General features: G+C 46.9%; 2 protein-coding genes across 3 annotated transcripts in view; both read right to left on the bottom strand.

Moving 5' to 3' along the window:
* The window catches only part of LOC120484848 (KH homology domain-containing protein 4), a 7772-nt gene extending 7575 nt beyond the window's left edge, over positions 1 to 197 (bottom strand). The window contains exon 1 of the mRNA XM_039680270.2: positions 1 to 197. This exon is cut by the window's left edge and continues 27 nt beyond it. The gene's annotated coding sequence lies outside the window, so the exon portion shown is untranslated.
* A 1263-nt stretch (positions 198 to 1460) lies between these two features.
* pde8a (phosphodiesterase 8A) overlaps positions 1461 to 22500 on the bottom strand; it is a 31225-nt gene continuing 10185 nt past the window's right edge. The window contains exons 2-22 of one of the 2 annotated variants that reach the window (XM_039680265.2): positions 18308 to 18364; positions 16169 to 16359; positions 13588 to 13644; positions 13215 to 13269; positions 13033 to 13121; positions 12852 to 12930; positions 12569 to 12706; positions 12107 to 12195; positions 11824 to 11875; positions 11697 to 11739; positions 10194 to 10274; positions 9900 to 9973; positions 9630 to 9794; positions 9075 to 9123; positions 8859 to 8994; positions 8272 to 8470; positions 7882 to 8099; positions 6247 to 6379; positions 5480 to 5644; positions 5266 to 5395; positions 1461 to 3041 (exon numbers count right to left, since the gene is read on the bottom strand). In XM_039680265.2, the coding sequence (XP_039536199.1) occupies positions 2938 to 3041; positions 5266 to 5395; positions 5480 to 5644; positions 6247 to 6379; positions 7882 to 8099; positions 8272 to 8470; positions 8859 to 8994; positions 9075 to 9123; positions 9630 to 9794; positions 9900 to 9973; positions 10194 to 10274; positions 11697 to 11739; positions 11824 to 11875; positions 12107 to 12195; positions 12569 to 12706; positions 12852 to 12930; positions 13033 to 13121; positions 13215 to 13269; positions 13588 to 13644; positions 16169 to 16359; positions 18308 to 18364 (2304 nt within the window). In that variant the 3' untranslated portion in view covers positions 1461 to 2937. The remainder of the gene's footprint in view (positions 3042 to 5265; positions 5396 to 5479; positions 5645 to 6246; positions 6380 to 7881; positions 8100 to 8271; positions 8471 to 8858; positions 8995 to 9074; positions 9124 to 9629; positions 9795 to 9899; positions 9974 to 10193; positions 10275 to 11696; positions 11740 to 11823; positions 11876 to 12106; positions 12196 to 12568; positions 12707 to 12851; positions 12931 to 13032; positions 13122 to 13214; positions 13270 to 13587; positions 13645 to 16168; positions 16360 to 18307; positions 18365 to 22500) is intronic. The other variant, XM_039680266.2, reaches the window with a different exon arrangement.

Here is a 22500-nt window from a genome sequence, read left to right as displayed (position 1 = left end):
CGGGGCTTCACACACACCCGAACACGGAACACCGGAGATTAAACTCGGAGTTTGATAATCGATTCAGTCACAAACACACTCGACGTAAGGCCGCGAACGCAAGTCACGTGACGCGTGTGTTGTTCTTCTACTGCTCGTATGAGCGGCGCGCGGGCGCTCCAGCGCCTCCTGCGGGATACAGTCAGAAGTGACGGGGACAAACGACATACACAGTCAGAGCCGAACATAAACTGACAAGGGCCAAATATCATCATTCTGTCATTTTTGCTTCTGCAAAACCCAAGACATTTTTGAATAATGTCAAAACAACGAAAGTGAATGGGGTCCAATGTTATTTGGTTCCCAATGTTCTTCAAAACATAATGTTTCATTAAAGTCAGTCCTACAGTTTGGGAGAATACGAATGATCAGCTTTGAGTGAGATTACACGATTACAGATTTCATGGCTGATACCGATTTCATTTTTTCAAACCACTTTACCACACAAATATTTATGTTCTATCTTCTCTTTAATAGAACAGTTTTTGAACAGATAATCGCTATAAAACAGAACTAAATGAGTCCTAATGTGGGAAACTCACACTCATACAGTGCAGTTATGAAGAACCTTTTCCTTTTCACATCCAATAAACAACTAAAACTAAACTTCTGTATGAAAACAGGTAAGGGCAATAAAATAATGTATAAATAACAATTAAAAATAAATATAGCATTGCAGTGTATAGATATTTCTCTCTCTCGCACACACACACACACACACAGGCCTATTGCAATCACTTGTACATCAATGGCAAGTTATCTTTCTCTCACAGGCCCAGCAGGCTGAACAGGAGAAGTGGAGCGTGTGCAGGGAAACGATTGGGAAATAATAAATAATAAATAAATGGGTGCATTTTCTATTCATATTTTTGAGTCTTCGTTTTCTTTTCTGATAGGCCTATAGCCTAGCCTACTTCAGTTCTTGTTTAAACACTCTTTGAATGAAATCATATTTTATCCATTAAAAGTGTGCTTTCACTTTAATTGAGCGCAGCTTACACTGACGCCCCTACTCGACGCTCGCGCCGCTCCGGCTCCCGGTGAGAATGCACTGGTTGATTAACCTGCACGCCGAGAAACCCCGTGAAGTTCATCACGCGGCGCCCGAGCGCATTTGACCGGTCTAAAATCGGATTATGTCAGACTGACCGACCGGTCACCAATCATGGCCGATCACGTGAAAATCAGCCACTTCATCTCTACAACAAACTGAACTATTGGACATTTTTCTAAATAACTGAATGAAACCAGACTCTTTAAATGTTTGATGGGATCTTTCCGTCCGCTGCTGACTGGAGGTAAGCCTCAGGGTCAGAGGTCATCATCTCTGCCCAGAATCAAACCTTACATCGAGTAAAGAAAGTCAAGCCTACATTTTTGCATTATTTTGTGACAATTAAGCACAAATTGTCACTTCAGTATGACCTGGACGTTAGTTTTATTATTGTAGTTCTGCATTACAATAAAAAATAGCTTTTTATTAAATCAAAAAGGGCAGTACAACAAATACTACAATGATGTAGAAATACTTTACAATAAAGTTCTCTTGACATTACCGATGAGAATTTTAAGTGGGATTTAAAGAGGTAATTCATCTTGGAAATAATGTCACAAAGCAAAAGAAAATCGCAATGGTCCTAAAATACAAAATAGAATCTCATTTCTTTTTTAATTCTGGAGCAAAAAATGAGCCGGGCTAAAGGCCACGAGCCCGTGACCCCACTGTCTGCGTCTGCGCTCGTCTGAGTCAACGTTTGTCTGCGTCTGCACTCGTCTGCATCAACGTCCGTCTGCGTCAACCTCCATGTGCATCAACATTCGTCTGTCCTCGTTCGAGTCAACGTCCGTCTGCGGCAACATCTGCACTCGTCTGAGTCAATGTTCGTCTGCACTCGTCTGTAAACGTTTGTCTGAGTCAACGTTCGTCTGCCCTCGTTCGAGTCAACGTCCGTCTGTGGCAACATCTGCACTCGTCTGAGTCAACGTTCGTCTGCACTCGTCTGTCAACGTTTGTCTGAGTCAACGTTCGTCTGCCCTCGTTCGAGTCAACGTCCGTCTGCGTCAACATCTGCACTCGTCTGAGTCAACGTTCGTCTGCACTCGTCTGTCAACGTTTGTCTGAGTCAACGTTCGTCTGCCCTCGTTCGAGTCAACGTCCTTCTGCGGCAACATCTGCACTCGTCTGATTCAACGTTCGTCTGAGTCAACGTTCATCTGCGGCAACATCTGCACTCGTCTGAGTCAACGTTCGTCCGCACTCGTCTGTCAACGTTTTTCTGAGTCAACGTTCGTCTGCATCAACGTCCGTCTGCGTTCGTCTGCATCAACGTCCGTCTGCGTTTTTCTGAGTCAACGTTCGTCTGCGTCAAGGTTTGTCCGAGTCAACGTTCTGTCGGTGTTCGTCTGCAGGAAGAGGATCTGGATTTGAGACGAAATGAAGCACAGGTCTCTCCATGTGGAGTGAATCCCGTCGTCTCTCTGGGAATGATCGAGCCCTGATGGGAAGATGGAGGGAATCGCTGGGCGGGAAGAGAAGCGATCGTCTCTCACACCAGTCTGAGATGCTTTACATCCTTCCAGTGTAAAATTCAGTATCTATAAAAATATTGAGATTTACTTCATATAACATGAGAGTGTTAAAAACTGCAGATGTCCGTCGTGGGTCAGCACTGCGTATAAATATAGCGTATAAAATAAGGCAGCAGTCTCGTCAGGAGAGCGAGCTCAGAGGGGACGCTGGGAAGTCTTCAGGAGAACGAGCGCCTCAGTCTAGAGCAGCCTTCGTCCTGTCGGCCGTCCCATCTCTTCAGGGTGTTTGTTAGCGAACATGATTCTCCTCGTTAGTTACTGATGATGAAGCGTGACGAGTGGCGAGCTGGAGGAGCCGCGTCTCGCCCGTCACTCCGGCGGCCTCAGGCTCCGCAGCTTCTGCTCGTCCAAACCCTTCCAGTATTTGAAGTTGTTGTCCAGATGCTGCATTAAATTGGGCAGATCGGCAAACGCTGGAAGCAGAGAAACACACATCGGTTCACTTCATATCAGCATTCACACAGAAATAAATCAATCTATTATACACACACACACAGTAGTGTCCAAAAGTGACGTCCGCAGTGGGATCTTTGGTTTTAATTACGCTACAAGTTTGAAGGCAAACTACACAACACAACAAATGGTTAAAGTGGGTTCCCCAAATTCAACTGAAAATGCAACTTTTATGACTTCTACAGTCTCAAAACGTTCAGCAGCCGAGACGTATAACCGACAGCAGCTTCTGTTCCTGAGGGATCCGACTCGTTCCTCATGTGTGCCTCCCGCTCTGGGATATTCCTGGCCTTCACATCCCTCCAGAGGAGACTGCGCTGCCACTGAATCTCCCAGACTCGAGTCGCACAAACAGCTGACTTCAGACTCGGCAACAACCCTTTTTCATGCCATTAATGCTTTTTAAATCTAAATTCATGAATGTATTTCTATTTTCTCTTATTATACGTTGGGGAAGTGTATGGTGAGCTGCATGCCATGTCCCCTGCCGTTTGCCATACTGCGTAACATGCATGCGTTATGCCTATGCCTGGCTACACCAGCAGCCATATCACCCTGTAGCCCAAGACTGGTTGCCCAATGAAGCTAAGCAGGGCTGAGGAGGGTTAGTACCTGGATGGGAGACCTTCTGAGAAAGCCAGGTTGCTGCTGGAAGAGGTGTTAGTGAGGCCAGCAGGGGGCGCTCACCCTGTGGTCTGTGTGGGTCCTAATGCCCCAGTATAGTAATGGGGACACTATACTGTCAAAGAGCACCGTCCTTCGGATGAGACGTTAAACCGAGGCCCTGACTCTCTGTGGTCATTAAAAATCCCAGGATGTCTTTGGAAAGAGTAGGGGTGTAACCCCGGCATCCTGGACAAATCTGCCCAGTGGCCTCCTAATCATCCCCATATACACCAGTTGGCTTCATCACTGTCTCCTCTCCACCAGTAAGCTGGTGTGTGGTGAGCGTTCTGGCGCACTATGGCAGCCGTCGCATCATCATCCAGGTGGAGCTGCACACTGGTGGTGGTTGAGGAGATCCCCCCTTCTATGTGAAGCGCTTTGAGTGCCGAGAAAAGCGCTATATAAATGTAATGAATTATTATTATTATGTGTGCGCCGCGCACAGTCACATGATGGCCACACCAAGTCCTCCCGGTGTTGTGCCTTTAGTCATTAGTTTTGGTTTTAATAACTTTACAAACAGTGTCGGTAAGCGAACAGCTACATGCAAGATAAATGATGCCGGATCCACAACGTCAAACTTCATCAGGCACCTAAAAACAGGTCATGTGAAAGAGACCCTACAAGTTCGATTAATTCATCAAGAGGATAATGTATTAAAATATTTTAAATATAATTGAAGAACAAACCACTAAACTTGGTTAAGTTGTTTATCCGACAGATTTATTTGGCAATAAAAGGCAAACAACAGCTACAGTTTATGATCCCAAGCAAAGAAATGCAGCTTACAGGGAAAAAGCAAACATTTACTACAACATAATCACTTATTAATGTTTCATTGGTCCTCTGGTTTTTGCATGGTTCATAATTTCACTGGGCACAAAATATGTCTCACAATTCATAATGATTGCATTACTATCATAAAAAAACAATCGACTCAAAACTACACAATATTCTTACGAAATCTTTAATAAGGATGAGTAGGTCAATGTTCGCAGAATGGACGTCAATTCCTCCACTACCGTATGCTCTTATATTTATTTTGTGTCGGTATATCGGATGGGTGCGTTTGCTCTTAAAGTGACAGTAGCCTAATAAACCTGCTCTCGGTCATTGTCAATCAAACGAAGGAGAATCCCTCACGGCTCTCGGCTGAACCACTGTTAGCTTTAATACGAATACATTTATATTCAATTCATACAGTGAAGACTTTGCAATATTTAATTTTTACACATACCTGACAAACTTGTTTGCTCAAATCTTTATTGTATGGATTGTAATTAGCTTCTTTTTTCTTATTTTCATTAACAGAAATGAGATAAATAACTCTATCGTGACACAAGGATCGCCAGGACAGTCACGAGAGCCGATTACATTCAACATCATCGAGACGGTAGAGATCTAGTTCAAGGCCTGTTTGAACTAAATGATTATTTATTTTGAAATGGATGCAGCAGGAGTCACACTCAATATAAATCATCATCGTCTGGCCGATAATTAAAGGAGAACGTGCTTTACCGTCCCAGGCGTCGAACATGTCCGTGATGAAGTAATCGATGAAGGAGATCTGGGATTTGGGAATACTGCAGGTGTTGCGATCGAACACGGGCATCACCACCGGCAAACCCTGCTGCTTCTCCTCATCCGTCTGCAAACACACACACACACACACACACACTGAGCTTCTGCTGCTTCTCCTCATCCGTCTGCAAACACACACACACACACACACCTGAGCGAAGTACTCCTCTGAGATGCGTCCGGCCCACTCCACACACAGCTCCAGCGGGCGGCACGGGTTCGAGATGTCGGCACACTTGATCAACATCCGCTTCACCAGCATCCGGTTCTCTGGAACCGTGAGGATGTTCTTCACCGAGTCCTCGTCTCCGCTGCCCTACACACACACACACACACACACACAGACACACGTTTTATTGAAACACCAAAGATATAAAATGTTTACATATCTATATACATATCCAATCAGGAATCGGATACGTGTTCAGATCCTTCCTCTCTTCGATTGCTCTGTTTATCTCAGCGTGAGTGTAAAGCGGTCGAGCGAGACTGTGTGTTCTGTGCTCGTGTGTGTATCAGTGTTGCACTAAATATAGCGCTAATATTCCTCCGTCTCTATAATAACACTAATCACACAAGACTGAGAACATCCTCTCGCTGTTGAATAACTTTCATAACTCTGTGTGTAATGTATATTTTATTTATAAAGTACAGTGTTATTTTACATTTGATTACAGTACCAGTAATTTATACCTAAAATCTGACCAAAAATGTATGCAGCTCTTGATGGGAGTCAGGCTAAAGCTAACGCTAACCCTAACGCTAACGCTAACCCAACATCACAACCTTTATTCCCATCAGGAGCGGCGTCAGCTTTTCTTCAATATCTTATATTGTGGATACAAGAGTCCAGCGCTGAGTACGTCCAGCCCAGACTCACTGAACTCAGCTGTGTGTGTGTGTGTGTGTGTGTCTCACCTCGTTCTCCTCCAGGGCCGCCAGCGGTTTGTTGATGCTGTTGACGAACTTGTTGACGTGCTCGAAGTGTTTGGTCATTTCAGTGGCGAGGACCATGTCGATGACGGCCTGGCGGAGCGTGCGGTACTCGTTCCTGTGAGAGAGAGAGAGTGTGTGTGTGTCACTAGTGTTCAACGCTGTTTGGCGTTACTGATGTGTACTCAGTTTGCTGGATGTTCGTATGACAAATCTGTGCAAATCCTCGAGTCATGACATAAATCTGCTTACTCGAACACACACATCACGACACAACACATAACGGCACACTAAAACTAATCCTTCAACTGTTGATCTGTCCTTCTAAAACACATTTGGAAGAGGAGGAGGAGAGAGGAGGAGGAGAGAGGAAGAGAAGGAGGGAGGAGGAGAGAGGAGGAGAAAGAGGAGGAGGAGAGAGGAGGAGGAGGAGAGAGGAAGAGGAGGAGGGAGGAGGAGAGAGGAGGAGAAAGAGGAGGAGGAGAGAGGAGGAGGAGGAGAGAGGAAGAGGAGGAGGGAGGAGGAGAGAGGAGGAGAAAGAGGAGGAGGAGAGAGGAAGAGGAGGAGGGAGGAGGAGAGAGGAGGAGAAAGAGGAGGAGGAGAGACGAAGAGGAGGAGGAGAGAGGAGGAGAGAGGAAGAGGAGGAGGGGGAGGAGAGAGGAGGAGAAAGAGGAGGAGGAGAGAGGAAGAGGAGAAGGAGAGAGGAGGAGGAGGAGAGAGGAAGAGGAGGAGGGAGGAGGAGAGAGGAGGAGAAAGAGGAGGAGGAGAGAGGAAGAGGAGAGAGGAGGAGAGACGAAGAGGAGGAGGAGGAGAGAGGAGGAGAGAGGAAGAGGAGAGAGGAAGAGGAGAGAGGAAGAGGAGGAGGAGAGAGGAGGAGGAGGAGAGAGGAAGAGGAGAGAGGAAGAGGAGAGAGGAAGAGGAGGAGGAGGGAGGAAGAGGAGGAGAGAGGAAGAGGAGAGAGGAAGAGGAGGAGGAGAGAGGAAGGAGGAGAGAGGAAGGAGGAGAGAGGAAGAGGAGGAGGAGAGAGGAGGAGGTGGAGAGAGGAAGAGGAGGAGGAGAGAGGAGAGAGGAGGAGAAAGAGGAGGAGGAGAGAGGAAGAGGAGGAGGAGAGAGGAGGAGGAGGAGAGAGGAAGAGGAGGAGGGAGGAGGAGAGAGGAGGAGAAAGAGGAGGAGGAGAGAGGAAGAGGAGGAGGAGAGAGGAGGAGAGAGGAGGAGGAGAGACGAAGAGGAGGAGGAGAGAGGAGGAGAGAGGAAGAGGAGAGAGGAAGAGGAGAGAGGAGGAGGGAGGAAGAGGAGAGAGGAAGAGGAGAGAGGAAGAGGAGGAGGAGAGAGGAGGAGAGAGGAAGGAGGAGAGAGGAAGAGGAGAGAGGAAGAGGAGGATGAGGGAGGAAGAGGAGGAGAGAGGAAGAGGAGGAGGAGAGAGGAAGAGGAGGAGGAGGAGAGAGGAAGAGGAGGAGGAGCTGGTGACAGGACCGATTGCACTGATTGGGGGTCAGGGCCGTGGGGGTCGGGGCTGGGGAACCACTCATCCCATAATGCATTGCAAATGATGTATTTGACATAAAAAGAACTGTGCAGTGCAAGTAACTCTGACGAGGTTAATCCTGTACGTGTCATCACCTCTCCATGTTCTTGAAGATGTTGCACTTGTCGTCTCGCGTGGTGATCTGGAACGCTAGCGCTGCGTGATGCGACTCTAGCACTGCCGTGTCGTTGTACAGGATGGCGAGATCACTTCCTGCATTACACAGGAAGGAGTTTGTGCGGCCCGGATGGTCCACATCATGAACAGCAGCAGCGATCAGGGCCGCCACCTCGTCTATGGGGTCCAGACTTTGCTGAGACACACACACACACACACACACACACACATGAAGCGTCATAAAGTGTGTGACAGGATCTAATCCCATAGTCAACAACACTAGCTAACTGTGGATCACATGACCACAGATCCGGGAGTGAGAGTGTGTGTGAGTGAGTGAGTGAGTGAGTCAGTGTGTGTGTGCTCACCTTGACGCGCTCCTTGCACAGGAAGTAAGCTGTGGCGTGCAGCACATCCGCGGCGTGCGAGGAGTTGTGGTACGAGTTGCTGGAGTGATAATTGGCCTCGAGGATCTGAAGCCACGAGCGCAGCGTCGCCTCGGGACAGTTGAGGAACTCACACACACCGAACCGAGAGAAGATCTTCAAGCCCAGGAACAGCAGAGGCCTGGAGACACACACGGCAGCATGAGGACACTCACATGACACACAGAGTCTCCAGCAACCCTGTGTGTGTGTGTGTGTGTGTGTGTGTGTGTGATAGAATCTTGATTCCGCCAAAGAGTAAAAAAAGTTTTTAAAAAAAATGTAATTGCGACTGTTTTGCTCACAGTGAGCGAGTGACCGTTTACAATCACATTATTCTGGAAATGATTATATATAATCATGGAATTGTGTGTGTGTGTGTGTGTGTGTGTGTATTTCTGCATGTGTGTATGCAAGTGTGTTTTGAGCATGTGTCCATGAGTGTGTGTGTGCTTGTCCATGTGTGATGGTCTGTGAGTGTATGTGCTTGTGCACATGTGTGTGTGTGTGTGTGTGTGTGTGCGCTTCACCGCTTCATGGTGGCCGACTCCAGGCTGAAAATATCAAAGTCCCACGAGTCTTCGTTTTCCATCGTCTGAGCAATGCATGGTGGGATATCGTTGAGGGACAGTGGTGTGGTCAGGTGACTCGGGATGTGATGCAGCTCTGAAACACAGTGTGTTTGTGTGTGAGAACCATTGCACAGGAACAGGGTCGAAGGTCAGAAAGCGGTGAACTTGGCTTACGTTTAGAGGTGAAGATATACTCGTTCCCTGATAACCTGCGCATCCCGTCCTGCAGGAGAGAGAGCAGAGTCAACATCTGACACACACACACACACACACACACAATAACTGGACATGGACCACAGTACTGGATAATGATGCTGCTCTGTTTGTTGTTTAAATGTCAAACACAATATTGCAGTGTTTATTGTAAATGATTTATGGGTACGCATCATCATAATCATCATCATCATCGTGTTAATAATGTCGAATCAGAATCAGTTCCTCTTGCAGCATCTCTTCTCTGATGATGAGGGCGGGGCTATAACCTGTCACTGACATGAAATCAGCCAATAGCAAAGCACAACCAGCAAATCAGTTCCCCACAAACAAAATCAAGCCCCGCCCACAGACACAATCAAGCCCCGCCCACATGTGTTCTTGTTCTAGAAGCGCTTCACTCGATATACGACACAATAGAGGAGAAAAGACCAGCTCAGCTCAACTTCTCTTCCGTTGGAGTTTAATAATCTGAATCCATGTAAAGCTGTGATGATTATAGGCCATGAGACTCACGGTCATTAATCCGCCCACCAGGTCGTTAGTGTGCGGGTCTTCCTCGTTAGTGCCGAGCTGAGGAGAGTACAACTCTGTGGTCCTCAGGATCTCCAGCACTCGGTCCAGCGCTTCGGCCACCGGCATCGGACTGCTCTCCTGAGCCGCATTGATGATGTTTATCACCTGCACACACACACACACACACAGCAGACTTAACACATGAGCCTACAGAACACAAACTCTCACTCACACACACACAGAAGCCTACAGAACACACAAACACAGTACCTTAGTGATGGGAGCTTCAATAGTCATGGAGTGAATTCTGGCCATAGACGAGTGTCTCCTCTGGGAACTTCCTGCTAAAGACAAGAAGATCTGATAAACTGTATGATGCACTGACATGCACAGGGGTCAGAGGTCAAAGGTTAGTCATAGTTATCGTATTAACAGACACTATGAGGGGCTATGAGTTAGGGGAGGGGCTATGAGTTAGGGGAGGGGCACTGGGTAAGGGGAGGGGCTATGAGTTAGGGGAGGGGCTATGAGTTAGGGGAGGGGTTCAGCAGTGTGTTGTCTCACCATCACTTCCTCTAGAGGTCGTCGAGCGAACATCCAGCGATCCTTTCCTGCGGTCCTTGTGTTTGCTGAACTGCTGAATATCTGACACACAATGACAACAGCAACAAGACATTAGTACACCTCAACACTCACACACACAAGAGTGTACTGATGTAAAGAGTGTGAAGAGTCTAATGAGTGTAAAGAGTGTAAAGAGAGTGAAGAGTAAAGAGTGTAACGGGTGTAACGGGTGTAAAGAGTGTAAAGAGTGTAACGAGTGTAAAGAGTGTAACGGGTGTAAAGAGTGTAACGGGTGTAAAGAGTGTAACGGGTGTAAAGAGTGTAAAGAGTGTAACGGGTGTAAAGAGTGTAACGGGTGTAAAGAGTGTAACGGGTGTAAAGAGTGTAACGGGTGTAAAGAGTGTAACGGGTGTAAAGAGTGTAACGGGTGTAAAGAGTGTAACGGGTGTAAAGAGTGTAAAGAGTGTAACGGGTGTAAAGAGTGTAACGGGAGTAAAGAGTGTAAAGAGTGTAAAGAGTGTAACGGGTGTAAAGAGTGTAAAGAGTGTAACGGGTGTAAAGAGTGTAAAGAGTGTAAAGAGCGTAACGGGTGTAAAGAGTGTAACGGGTGTAAAGAGTGTAACGGGTGTAAAGAGTGTAAAGAGTGTAACGAGTGTAAAGAGTGTAAAGAGTGTAACAGGTGTAATGAGTGTAACGGGTGTAAAGAGTGTAAAGAGTGTAACGGGTGTAAAGAGTGTAAAGAGTGTAACGGGTGTAAAGAGTGTAACGGGTGTAAAGAGTGTAAAGAGTGTAACGGGTGTAAAGAGTGTAAAGAGTGTAACGGGTGTAAAGAGTGTAACGGGTGTAAAGAGTGTAACGGGTGTAAAGAGTGTAAAGAGTGTAACGGGTGTAAAGAGTGTAAAGAGTGTAACGGGTGTAAAGAGTGTAACTGGTGTAAAGAGTGTAAAGAGTGTAACGGGTGTAAAGAGTGTAAAGAGTGTAACGGGTGTAAAGAGTGTAACGGGTGTAAAGAGTGTAAAGAGTGTAACGGGTGTAAAGAGTGTAACGGGTGTAAAGAGTGTAACGAGTGTAAAGAGTGTAACGGGTGTAAAGAGTGTAAAAATTTTAACGGGTGTAAAGAGTGTAACTGGTGTAAAGAGTGTAACGGGTGTAAAGAGTGTAACAGGTGTAAAGAGTGTAACGGGTGTAACGGGTGTAAAGAGTGTAACGGGTGTAAAGAGTGTAATGGGTGTAAAGAGTGTAACGGGTGTAAAGAGTGTAACGGGTGTAAAGAGTGTAACGGGTGTAAAGAGTGTAACGGGTGTAAAGAGTGTAAAGAGTGTAAAGAGTGTAACGGGTGTAAAGAGAGTGAAGAGTAAAGAGTGTAACAAGTGTCAAGAGTGTAACGAGTGTGAAAAACATAACAAATGTAAAGAGTGTAGCAGGTGTGTGAATAGTGTAACGAGTGTAACGAGAGTGTGAAGAGCATAACAAGAGTGTAATGAGTGTGTGTTGCTCTGGTACCTGTCTGTGATTCGGCCTGGACTCGCTCACAGGGCTTTTCTGTCTGGATCAGAACACACAGATCAGTCATTAACATCAGAAAGACGAACACACCACAGTATCACTGACACACTCAATGTGTTCTTACCTTGTTATGGTCATTTAAAGGCCTGTTAACAGACACACAGTGCCTGACTTTACTACAGGAGAAACACACACACACACAGATTAACCATGCGAACATGAGATCAAACTATAGTCCACATGACCCTCGGCCAACAGGAAGCAGTTCACACATTCTATTTTGTTTTGAATTGAAGCTGAAATCTGTCTTTTGATTTATACATCATCACAATTAGTTTTCAAATATCGTGACTGCTTCATGATCATACCATGTAGAACAGAGTAAAACATCGAGAAACGGCACTCACCCTCCCTGTCCAATGACAGGCGTCATCTTCACATTCTGTTGCACACTGTCTCCGTTCTTCTTTTTGGCATAATAAACCCCCTGCCACTCCTGAAACACACACACACACACAACACACAACACACACACCACAGAGAGTCAAAAGAGCATAAAGGATAAGTTCTCAGGTATGATGGAGAATCAAAGTCCGACCCCAGTGTGATGAAAGTCCAGCGTCTGGGGCTTCAAACACCCCTCCAGCTGTGAGTGTGTGTGTGTGTGTGTGTGTGTGTGTGTGTGTGTGTGACCTTTGTGCTCCAGCAGGGTTGTTCACACAATAAACCTAGACTATGAAAAAACTTGCAGTGATCGCTAGTGTCACAGTCTGAGTAAACCTCATTACTTCAGAGTGAGTGAGTGAGAGTGTGTGTGTGAGTGAGTGAGTGAGTGTGTGTGTGTGTGTGTGCATGTGTGTGTGACTCACTTTCCCTCTGTGGATGCAGGAGCTGATGTTGTCCAGCAGGTCTGGTTTGTTTTTCTCACTCTTAGGCACTTCAGTGTTTTCCTTCAGCAGTTCTCCGCGCTGGTATCCCATGATGCACTCGTACGCTGGGTTGACGTACTGTGAGAGAAGCAGAAACAAGTTGATGAACCAGAGTCTCAGTGATCATCTAGAGCTGACATCTGTGATCGAGTCTGATTTAACCTGTTCTTTAAACCTTAATGAAGCTTAACGTGTGTGTGTGTGTGTGTGTGTGTGTGTGTACCTGTATGATCTGATCTTCATTGCTGATCTCAATGGCTTCCTGACTCTGTTCCAGTGCAGTAAAAACAGCGTTACAGGCTCTGAAAACACACACACACACACAATGATCAGAGAGACTGTCAATGTGACAATGAAGCAAAGATTAAACACACACACACGGCCGTGAGGAGTCGCAGTCTCACCGGAGTTTGATCTGAGCTCGTACTTCTCCATGGTGGAGCTGCAGGAGTTCGTTATAACAGGCCATCATGTTGGAGTTCTCCACGTATCGCTGAGACACACACACACACACACAGATTCATGATCATCCTGAATGAAGAACACAGACTCGAAATCAAACACACACACACACACACACACTCACCCTGTTAAATCCTGCTGATATCAGCGGCATCACAGTGGCTTCTTCACGATCCGGCCTTCAGAACACAACACATGAATAATCACATGATAACTGGATGACACACACACATGCGCACACACACACACACTTATGAGCGCCAGATATGTGACGATATTAAAGTGGACTGACGCGAGCGTGAATCCGTCAACTGATGTTCTGAGTGGCGGTTTAGGGCCGTTAGAACATCTATGAACGGACCATCTGAGAGTGTGTGTGTTTGTGTGTGTTTAAGTGTGTGTGAGAGAGAGAGAGAGTGTCTGTTTAAGTGTGTGTGAGGGTGCGTGTGAGTGAGAGAATGTGTGTGTGTGTGTGTGTGATATATTTGGGCACAAACCTTTTCACTACAGCCACGATCACAGTGTGTTGAGAGCAGCTGACGGCTCGTATTGAGCTGGAATAAAGAAAGAATAGAATGAAGAATAGACTCAACAAAAAACAAACGTCAACATCTTCCAGACACACACACACACACACACACACTTCCTATCCTTTCTTCAATTACACTTCATTTCTGTCGAGGATTCTGTGTTCTGTCCTCGTGTGTGTGTGTGTGTGTGTGTGTGTGTACTGGACCCGCTACTCTGTGTTTGTGTGTGTGTGTGTGTGTACTGGACCCGCTGTCTCTATAATAACACTAATCACACAACACTGAGACTCGCTCTTCACTGAATAATTTCTGTAAATATTTATAATGTATATTTTACTTATAAAGTGCAGGGTTAGAGAACACACACACGAGCAGTTAGCGCAGGGTTAGCGAACACACACACGAGCAGTTAGCGCAGGGTTAGAGAACACACACACGAGCAGTTAGCGCAGGGTTAGCGAACACACACACGAGCAGTTAGCGCAGGGTTAGCGAACACACACGAGCAGTTAGCGCAGGGTTAGAGAACACACACACGAGCAGTTAGCGCAGGGTTAGCGAACACACACACGAGCAGTTAGCGCAGGGTTAGCGAACACACACACGAGCAGTTAGCGCAGGGTTAGCGAACACACACACGAGCAGTTAGCGCAGGGTTAGCGAACACACACGAGCAGTTAGCGCAGGGTTAGCGAACACACACACGAGCTGTTAGCGCAGGGTTAGCGAACACACACACGAGCTGTTAGCGCAGGGTTAGCGAACACACACACGAGCTGTTAGCGCAGGGTTAGCGAACACACACACGAGCTGTTAGCGCAGGGTTAGCGAACACACACACGAGCTGTTAGCGCAGGGTTAGAGAACACACACACGAGCAGTTAGCGCAGGGTTAGAGAACACACACACGAGCAGTTAGCGCAGGGTTAGAGAACACACACACGAGCAGTTAGCGCAGGGTTAGCGAACACACACACACGAGCTGTTAGCGCAGGGTTAGAGAACACACACACGAGCAGTTAGCGCAGGGTTAGCGAACACACACACGAGCAGTTAGCGCAGGGTTAGCGAACACACACACGAGCAGTTAGCGCAGGGTTAGCAAACACACACACGAGCAGTTAGCGCAGGGTTAGCGAACACACACACGAGCAGTTAGCGCAGGGTTAGCGAACACACACACGAGCAGTTAGCGCAGGGTTAGCGAACACACACACACGAGCAGTTAGCGCAGGGTTAGCGAACACACACACACGAGCAGTTAGCGCAGGGTTAGCGAACACACACACACGAGCAGTTAGCGCAGGGTTAGCGAACACACACGAGCAGTTAGCGCAGGGTTAGCGAACACACACACGAGCAGTTAGCGCAGGGTTAGCGAACACACACACGAGCAGTTAGCGCAGGGTTAGCGAACACACACACGAGCAGTTAGCGCAGGGTTAGCGAACACACACGAGCAGTTAGCGCAGGGTTAGCGAACACACACACGAGCAGTTAGCGCAGGGTTAGCGAACACACACACGAGCAGTTAGCGCAGGGTTAGAGAACACACACACGAGCAGTTAGCGCAGGGTTGGCGAACACACACACGAGCAGTTAGCGCAGGGTTAGCGAACACACACACGAGCAGTTAGCGCAGGGTTAGCGAACACACACACGAGCAGTTAGCGCAGGGTTAGCGAACACACACACGAGCAGTTAGCGCAGGGTTAGCGAACACACACACGAGCAGTTAGCGCAGGGTTAGCGAACACACACGAGCAGTTAGCGCAGGGTTAGCGAACACACACACGAGCAGTTAGCGCAGGGTTAGCGAACACACACACGAGCAGTTAGCGCAGGGTTAGAGAACACACACACGAGCAGTTAGCGCAGGGTTGGCGAACACACACACGAGCAGTTAGCGCAGGGTTAGCGAACACACACACGAGCAGTTAGCGCAGGGTTAGCGAACACACACACGAGCAGTTAGCGCAGGGTTAGCGAACACACACACGAGCAGTTAGCGCAGGGTTAGCGAACACACACGAGCAGTTAGCGCAGGGTTAGCGAACACACACACGAGCAGTTAGCGCAGGGTTAGCGAACACACACACGAGCAGTTAGCGCAGGGTTAGAGAACACACACACGAGCAGTTAGCGCAGGGTTGGCGAACACACACACGAGCAGTTAGCGCAGGGTTAGCAAACACACACACGAGCAGTTAGCGCAGGGTTAGCGAACACACACACGAGCAGTTAGCGCAGGGTTAGCGAACACACACACACGAGCAGTTAGCGCAGGGTTAGCGAACACACACACGAGCAGTTAGCGCAGGGTTAGAGAACACACACACACGAGCAGTTAGCGCAGGGTTAGCGCACACACACACGAGCAGTTAGCGCAGGGTTAGCGAACACACACACGAGCAGTTAGCGCAGGGTTAGCGAACACACAGACACGAGCAGTTAGCGCAGGGTTAGCGCACACACACACGAACAGTTAGCGCAGGGTTAGCGAACACACACACGAGCAGTTAGCGCAGGGTTAGCGACGGGAGCGTACCGGCAGAGCGCCTCGGCGTCGAAACCCCTGGCATGCCTGTGATCGATGAGGATCAGGTCGTGGTTCTTCTCCTGGAAACTCTCCAGCGCCGCCTCTGGTGTTCGGGCCACATTACACCTGAACCCGGCCCGCTCACAGGCCCAGGCGAAGCCGCCGCTCTGAGCGTCATCTTTGGCAAACACTAACAGTACCTGCACACACACACACACACTTCATCAGTGCGTTCAACCACAAAAACATGTGATGTTTATCAATCAGGATGCGTTTTTGGTTGGAATTCAATGAAACATCATGATGTTACCTGGTCTCCCCTGTTTATTGTCACAGCTCATACAATAAAGCAGACACCCATGATAAACTATGCTTTTCTATCTAGTAATTGCTGACTCTATTACTCCAACTCTCTGCTCCTCGTCATGGTGCGTCTCGTGCTGCGGTTATCACTCCGCCCAAGTAGCAGTGCTTCGCCTTCAGAAAATATAGTTCCCAGTATTTATACGATTAAAAGATGTCTCTGTCTCATGTGACTTTGTTTTTTTGTACACTCTGTGACTATACAAATCACAACATGTAAATATGAAAATGTTTGCGTTATTTTGTCACTTAGTTGGATTAGTATGCTAGCTGCAACCATTTACATCCAGTCTTTGTGCTAAGCTAGGCTAGCGGTGGGTGCGTCAAACAGACTTATAGCACGCACGGAGATGAAGAAGGTATGTATGGACTTATCTAACTCTGGGGGATAAGGTGAATAGGCTCAAAAAGTCGGAGTGTTCCTTTAAGGCCTTAATTTGAGATGATCAAATTTAAGACTTTTGCAATGCTTTTAAGACCCGCGGGTAATATCTTCTTACGTTCTCTGGGTCGGTAGAAGCGCCGGGTTACAGCACTCACACACCGGGGAAAGGCAGATTTTCGTGATATGAACCCACAGTTCATTTGAACAGATTCACTGCATCCCATAGTTCAAGGAATCACTCGCTCAGATGAAGCACTGCATGTGTGTGTGTACGAACGGTTCAGACGCTCGGCGTGATGTGTGTGTTTTGTGGAATCAGCGGAGGACAAACACAGGAAAAGGAAATCACTGTTGCACTTTCCTACTGTAATGAACGCTCTAATGCTAACGCTAATCATTTCACAGCATTCTGTGTGTATCTGCATTATCGAGTGTCGTTGTGTTTTGTCACTCTTGATAGTCCAGCTCAGAGGTAGACGGGAGTGTGAGAGAGAAGAGACGGGCAGAGACGCAAACAGTATCTCAGAAGTGTGTGTGTGCGTGTGTCATTGAGCGCTTGAATGCCACAGCCAATCAGAGCAGTTCTTTATTCATTCATGGTGTTGGAGAACGTGGTTGATGATAATTGAGGTTTAGGACGCATCCGCTCACTCCAACCCCAGACTCCATTTGTTGTAGAGTTTCTACCATAGACTTTATATAGATAAGGACGTAGTTTCTGAAGCCCAAAGTGGGCGGAGCCGGCCGTCGCGATCTTGGCTGCGTCACTCCCGGATAAACGAACATGTGCAGCGAGACGGATTAGCTGAGGTGATGCTAACAAACGGCTCGCAGTGACATCAGCGGCAAGCCACCTGTCACTCAAGTGGCCACTCCCTTAATTATGCAGAACTTTAAGGCTTAATATAATTTAAATGGATGATTTATAAAAAAAATATTCACCCCCTCACAGTCGTCATGAAGAGCAATGTTAGCAATATAGACCAAAACCACTTTTAGCACCAGGCCGTGATGTTTATTCTGCTGTAAAGTTGGCCATTTTAACATGCGTGTCTATGGGAGTGAGTCTCTTCTGCAGCGCCTCTAGTGGCCAGGGGAGGAACTGCAGGATAAGGCACTCAGTGTTCGTTTCAAGAGAAAAGCTGGAAGGTTTCTGCTTGGTTTCTACATCGGTTATAGAATTCAGTGACAATACAGGCCCTTCAAATCATTCGAACGCCGCGTGCGTCTCTGCAAACACAACAGATCATGGAGAGATTGGAGGGATTCTCACAGGAGCTGCAGAAACCCCAGGACACACCAGTCTGATTCACTCAACCGGCCTAAGTCTAACCTGAAGAATTAATGAGGGATAATGAGCCTCTCAATATAGAACACACACACACACCGAACAGTCGTACCTGCAGTTGATCTTCATAGAGCTTCATTGGTCCGAACTGCACCTCCGTCAACGGGCTCTGAAACGACAGACGAGAACAAATCTGAAATCTGAGCAGACACAGAGTTGATGATCCCAGCATCCCCTCTGGTGATGCTCAATTAACCATGGAGACCGTTCCACTGCAGGACAGCATCCCAAAAGATCATCGGACAATGCGAGAAAAGTGAACGGAAACACGTGCACACACACACACACACACGTTTGATGGACTGAGAGACATTGAGAGACAGCTAAACATTCATTTATTTCTGTATAGAACGCCATTGGTACAAAGTGCAGACAAATTATTAACTGCAAAATCAACAAAGACATCAGATATTGACTACTTGCTGTTTTTTACTCCAGCTGAACAGAACTAATGAAATAAAGCTGATCTTTCCAACACTGAAGACTTCAGATGAACCCTCTCCTGTATAGCTGCTTTACAGCGGAGCGGAACTGCATCATCATCTCCATCCTCAATCACTGGAACAAACACTGTACTGAACTGCATCATCATCTCCATCCTCAATCACTGGAACACACACTGCACTGAACTGCATCATCATTTCCATCCTCAATCACTGGAACACACACTGTACTGAACTGCATCATCATCTCTATCCTCAATCACTGGAACAAACACTGTACTGAACTGCATCATCATCTCTATCCTCAATCACTGGAACAAACACTGTACTGAACTGCATCATCATCTCTATCCTCCATCACTGAAGCACACACTGTACTGAACTGCATCATCATCTCTATCCTCAATCACTGGAACAAACACTGTACTGAACTGCATCATCATCTCTATCCTCAATCACTGGAACAAACACTGTACTGAACTGCATCATCATCTCTATCCTCCATCACTGAAGCACACACTGTACTGAACTGCATCATCATTTCCATCCTCAATCACTGGAACACACACTGCACTGAACTGCATCATCATCTCCATCCTCAATCACTGGAACACACACTGTACTGAACTGCATCATCATCTCTATCCTCCATCACTGGAACAAACACTGTACTGAACTGCATCATCATCTCTATCCTCCATCACTGGAACACACACTGTACTGAACTGCATCATCATCTCTATCCTCCATCACTGAAGCACACACTGCACTGAACTGCATCATCATCTCTATCCTCCATCACTGGAACACACACTGTACTGAACTGCATCATCATCTCTATCCTCCATCACTGAAGCACACACTGCACTGAACTGCATCATCATCTCTATCCTCCATCACTGGAACAAACACTGCACTGAACTGCATCATCATCTCTATCCTCAATCACTGGAACAAACACTGTACTGAACTGCATCATCATCTCTATCCTCCATCACTGGAACAAACACTGTACTGAACTGCATCATCATCTCTATCCTCCATCACTGGAACACACACTGTACTGAACTGCATCATCATCTCTATCCTCCATCACTGAAGCACACACTGCACTGAACTGCATCATCATCTCTATCCTCCATCACTGAAACAAACACTGCACTGAACTGCATCATCATCTCTATCCTCCATCACTGGAACAAACACACTGTACTGAACTGCATCATCATCTCTATCCTCCATCACTGGAACACACACTGCACTGAACTGCATCATCATCTCTATCCTCCATCACTGAAGCACACACTGTACTGAACTGCATCATCATCTCTATCCTCCATCACTGAAGCACACACTGCATCATCATCTCTATCCTCCATCACTGGAACAAACACTGCACTGAACTGCATCATCATCTCTATCCTCCATCACTGGAACACACACACTGCACTGAACTGCATCATCATCTCTATCCTCCATCACTGAAGCACACACTGCATCATCATCTCTATCCTCCATCACTGGAACAAACACTGCACTGAACTGCATCATCATCTCTATCCTCCATCACTGGAACACACACTGCACTGAACTGCATCATCATCTCTATCCTCCATCACTGAAGCACACACTGCATCATCATCTCTATCCTCCATCACTGGAACAAACACTGCACTGAACTGCATCATCATCTCTATCCTCCATCACTGAAGCACACACTGCATCATCATCTCTATCCTCCATCACTGGAACAAACACTGCACTGAACTGCATCATCATCTCTATCCTCCATCACTGGAACACACACTGCACTGAACTGCATCATCATCTCCATCCTCCATCACTGGAACACACACTGCACTGAACTGCATCATCATCTCTATCCTCCATCACTGAAGCACACACTGCATCATCATCTCTATCCTCCATCACTGGAACAAACACTGCACTGAACTGCATCATCATCTCTATCCTCCATCACTGGAACACACACTGCATCATCATCTCTATCCTCCATCACTGGAACACACACTGCACTGAACTGCATCATCATCTCTATCCTCCATCACTGGAACACACACTGCACTGAACTGCATCATCATCTCCATCCTCAATCACTGAAGCACACACAGTTCCAGTGTCTCCCTCACTCTCACACACACGATATGGTGAAAGGTGTTGTCAAATGCAGTGCCGTCAGTATAGCTGAACAAATGCTCAGATGTTTTACAATCCATTACATACATTTTTTCTTTGTACTTTCAGGAAAAAACAAACACTCTCATGAATCTGAAAATGATGAGAATGGCTTTAAAATACTCGTTCTGTTGGTGTTTCGTGAGTGTGTGTGTGTGTGTGTTGATTAGATGCGACAGACAGAATCAAATCAGCTGTGAATTCATTACATAAGACACACACATACTTCAGTGAAGTTACAACAAAGACCTGTGTGTGTGAGTGAGAGACAGTGTGTGTGTGTGTGTGTGAGAGATAGTGTGTGAATCCGCATGCGTGTGTATGTGTGTGTGAGTGAGAGCGAGAGAGAGAGAGAAAGAGAGAGAGAGAGTGTGTGTGTCGTGCTCATGGACAGTGACACTGTGGCCTCGTTTCCACTAGATAATGAGATTAGTAAACCGCCGTCAGCTTGCGCACATCTCACGCTAACGCTCCAGTTAAAGCTCATCCGACAGCAAGAACTTCCTTTGTGAACTTTTATTCCTTTCATTAATTTGCTGCATTGCTATTGGCCCAGCTAATGCTAATGCCCCTTCTCAAACATCAGCACACACAGAGTTAAGCTGCTCTCACATTCACACTTTCAGCCAGACTGACTCAATCAGGTTCTTTAGGTTGCGTCGTGTGGCCCGTTAGGGCTGGTGATTGGTCGGCCAGTCAGTTGTAATGTGATTGGTCGGCCAGTCAGTTGTAATGTGATTGGTCGGCCCGTCAGTTGTAATGTGATTGGTCGATCAGTCAGTTGGTCAGTCAGTCAGTTGGTCGGTCAGTCAGTTGTAATGTGATTGGTCGGTCAGTCAGTTGTAATGTGATTGGTCGGTCAGTCAGTTGTAATGTGATTGGTCGATCAGTCAGTTGGTCAGTCAGTCAGTTGGTCGGTCAGTCAGTTGTAATGTGATTGGTCGATCAGTCAGTTGTAATGTGATTGGTCGGTCAGTCAGTTGTAATGTGATTGGTCGATCAGTCAGTTGTAATGTGATTGGTCGGTCAGTCAGTTGTAATGTGATTGGTCGGTCAGTCAGTTGTAATGTGATTGGTCGGTCAGTCAGTTGTAATGTGATTGGTCGATCAGTCAGTTGGTCAGTCAGTCAGTTGGTCAGTCAGTCAGTTGTAATGTGATTGGTCGATCAGTCAGTTGTAATGTGATTGGTCGGTCAGTCAGTTGTAATGTGATTGGTCGGTCAGTCAGTTGTAATGTGATTGGTCGGTCAGTCAGTTGTAATGTGATTGGTCGGTCAGTCAGTTGTAATGTGATTGGTCGATCAGTCAGTTGGTCGGTCAGTCAGTTGTAAAGTGATTGGTCGGTCAGTCAGTTGTAATGTGATTGGTCGGCCAGTCAGTTGTAATGTGATTGGTCGATCAGTCAGTTGGTCGGTCAGTCAGTTGTAAAGTGATTGGTCGGTCAGTCAGTTGTAATGTGATTGGTCGGCCAGTCAGTTGTAATGTGATTGGTCCATCAGTCAGTTGTAATGTGATTGGTCGGTCAGTCAGTTGTAATGTGATTGGTCGGTCAGTCAGTTGTAATGTGATTGGTCGGTCAGTCAGTTGTAATGTGATTGGTCGATCA

This window comes from Pimephales promelas, chromosome 10 (genome assembly GCF_988280905.1).
Source record: "Pimephales promelas chromosome 10, fPimPro1.hap1.1, whole genome shotgun sequence".
In the NCBI taxonomy this organism is placed as follows: Eukaryota; Metazoa; Chordata; class Actinopteri; order Cypriniformes; family Leuciscidae; genus Pimephales; species Pimephales promelas.
Note: the sequence above shows the minus strand (reverse complement) of the source record. Positions and strands in the feature narration are given on the sequence as shown.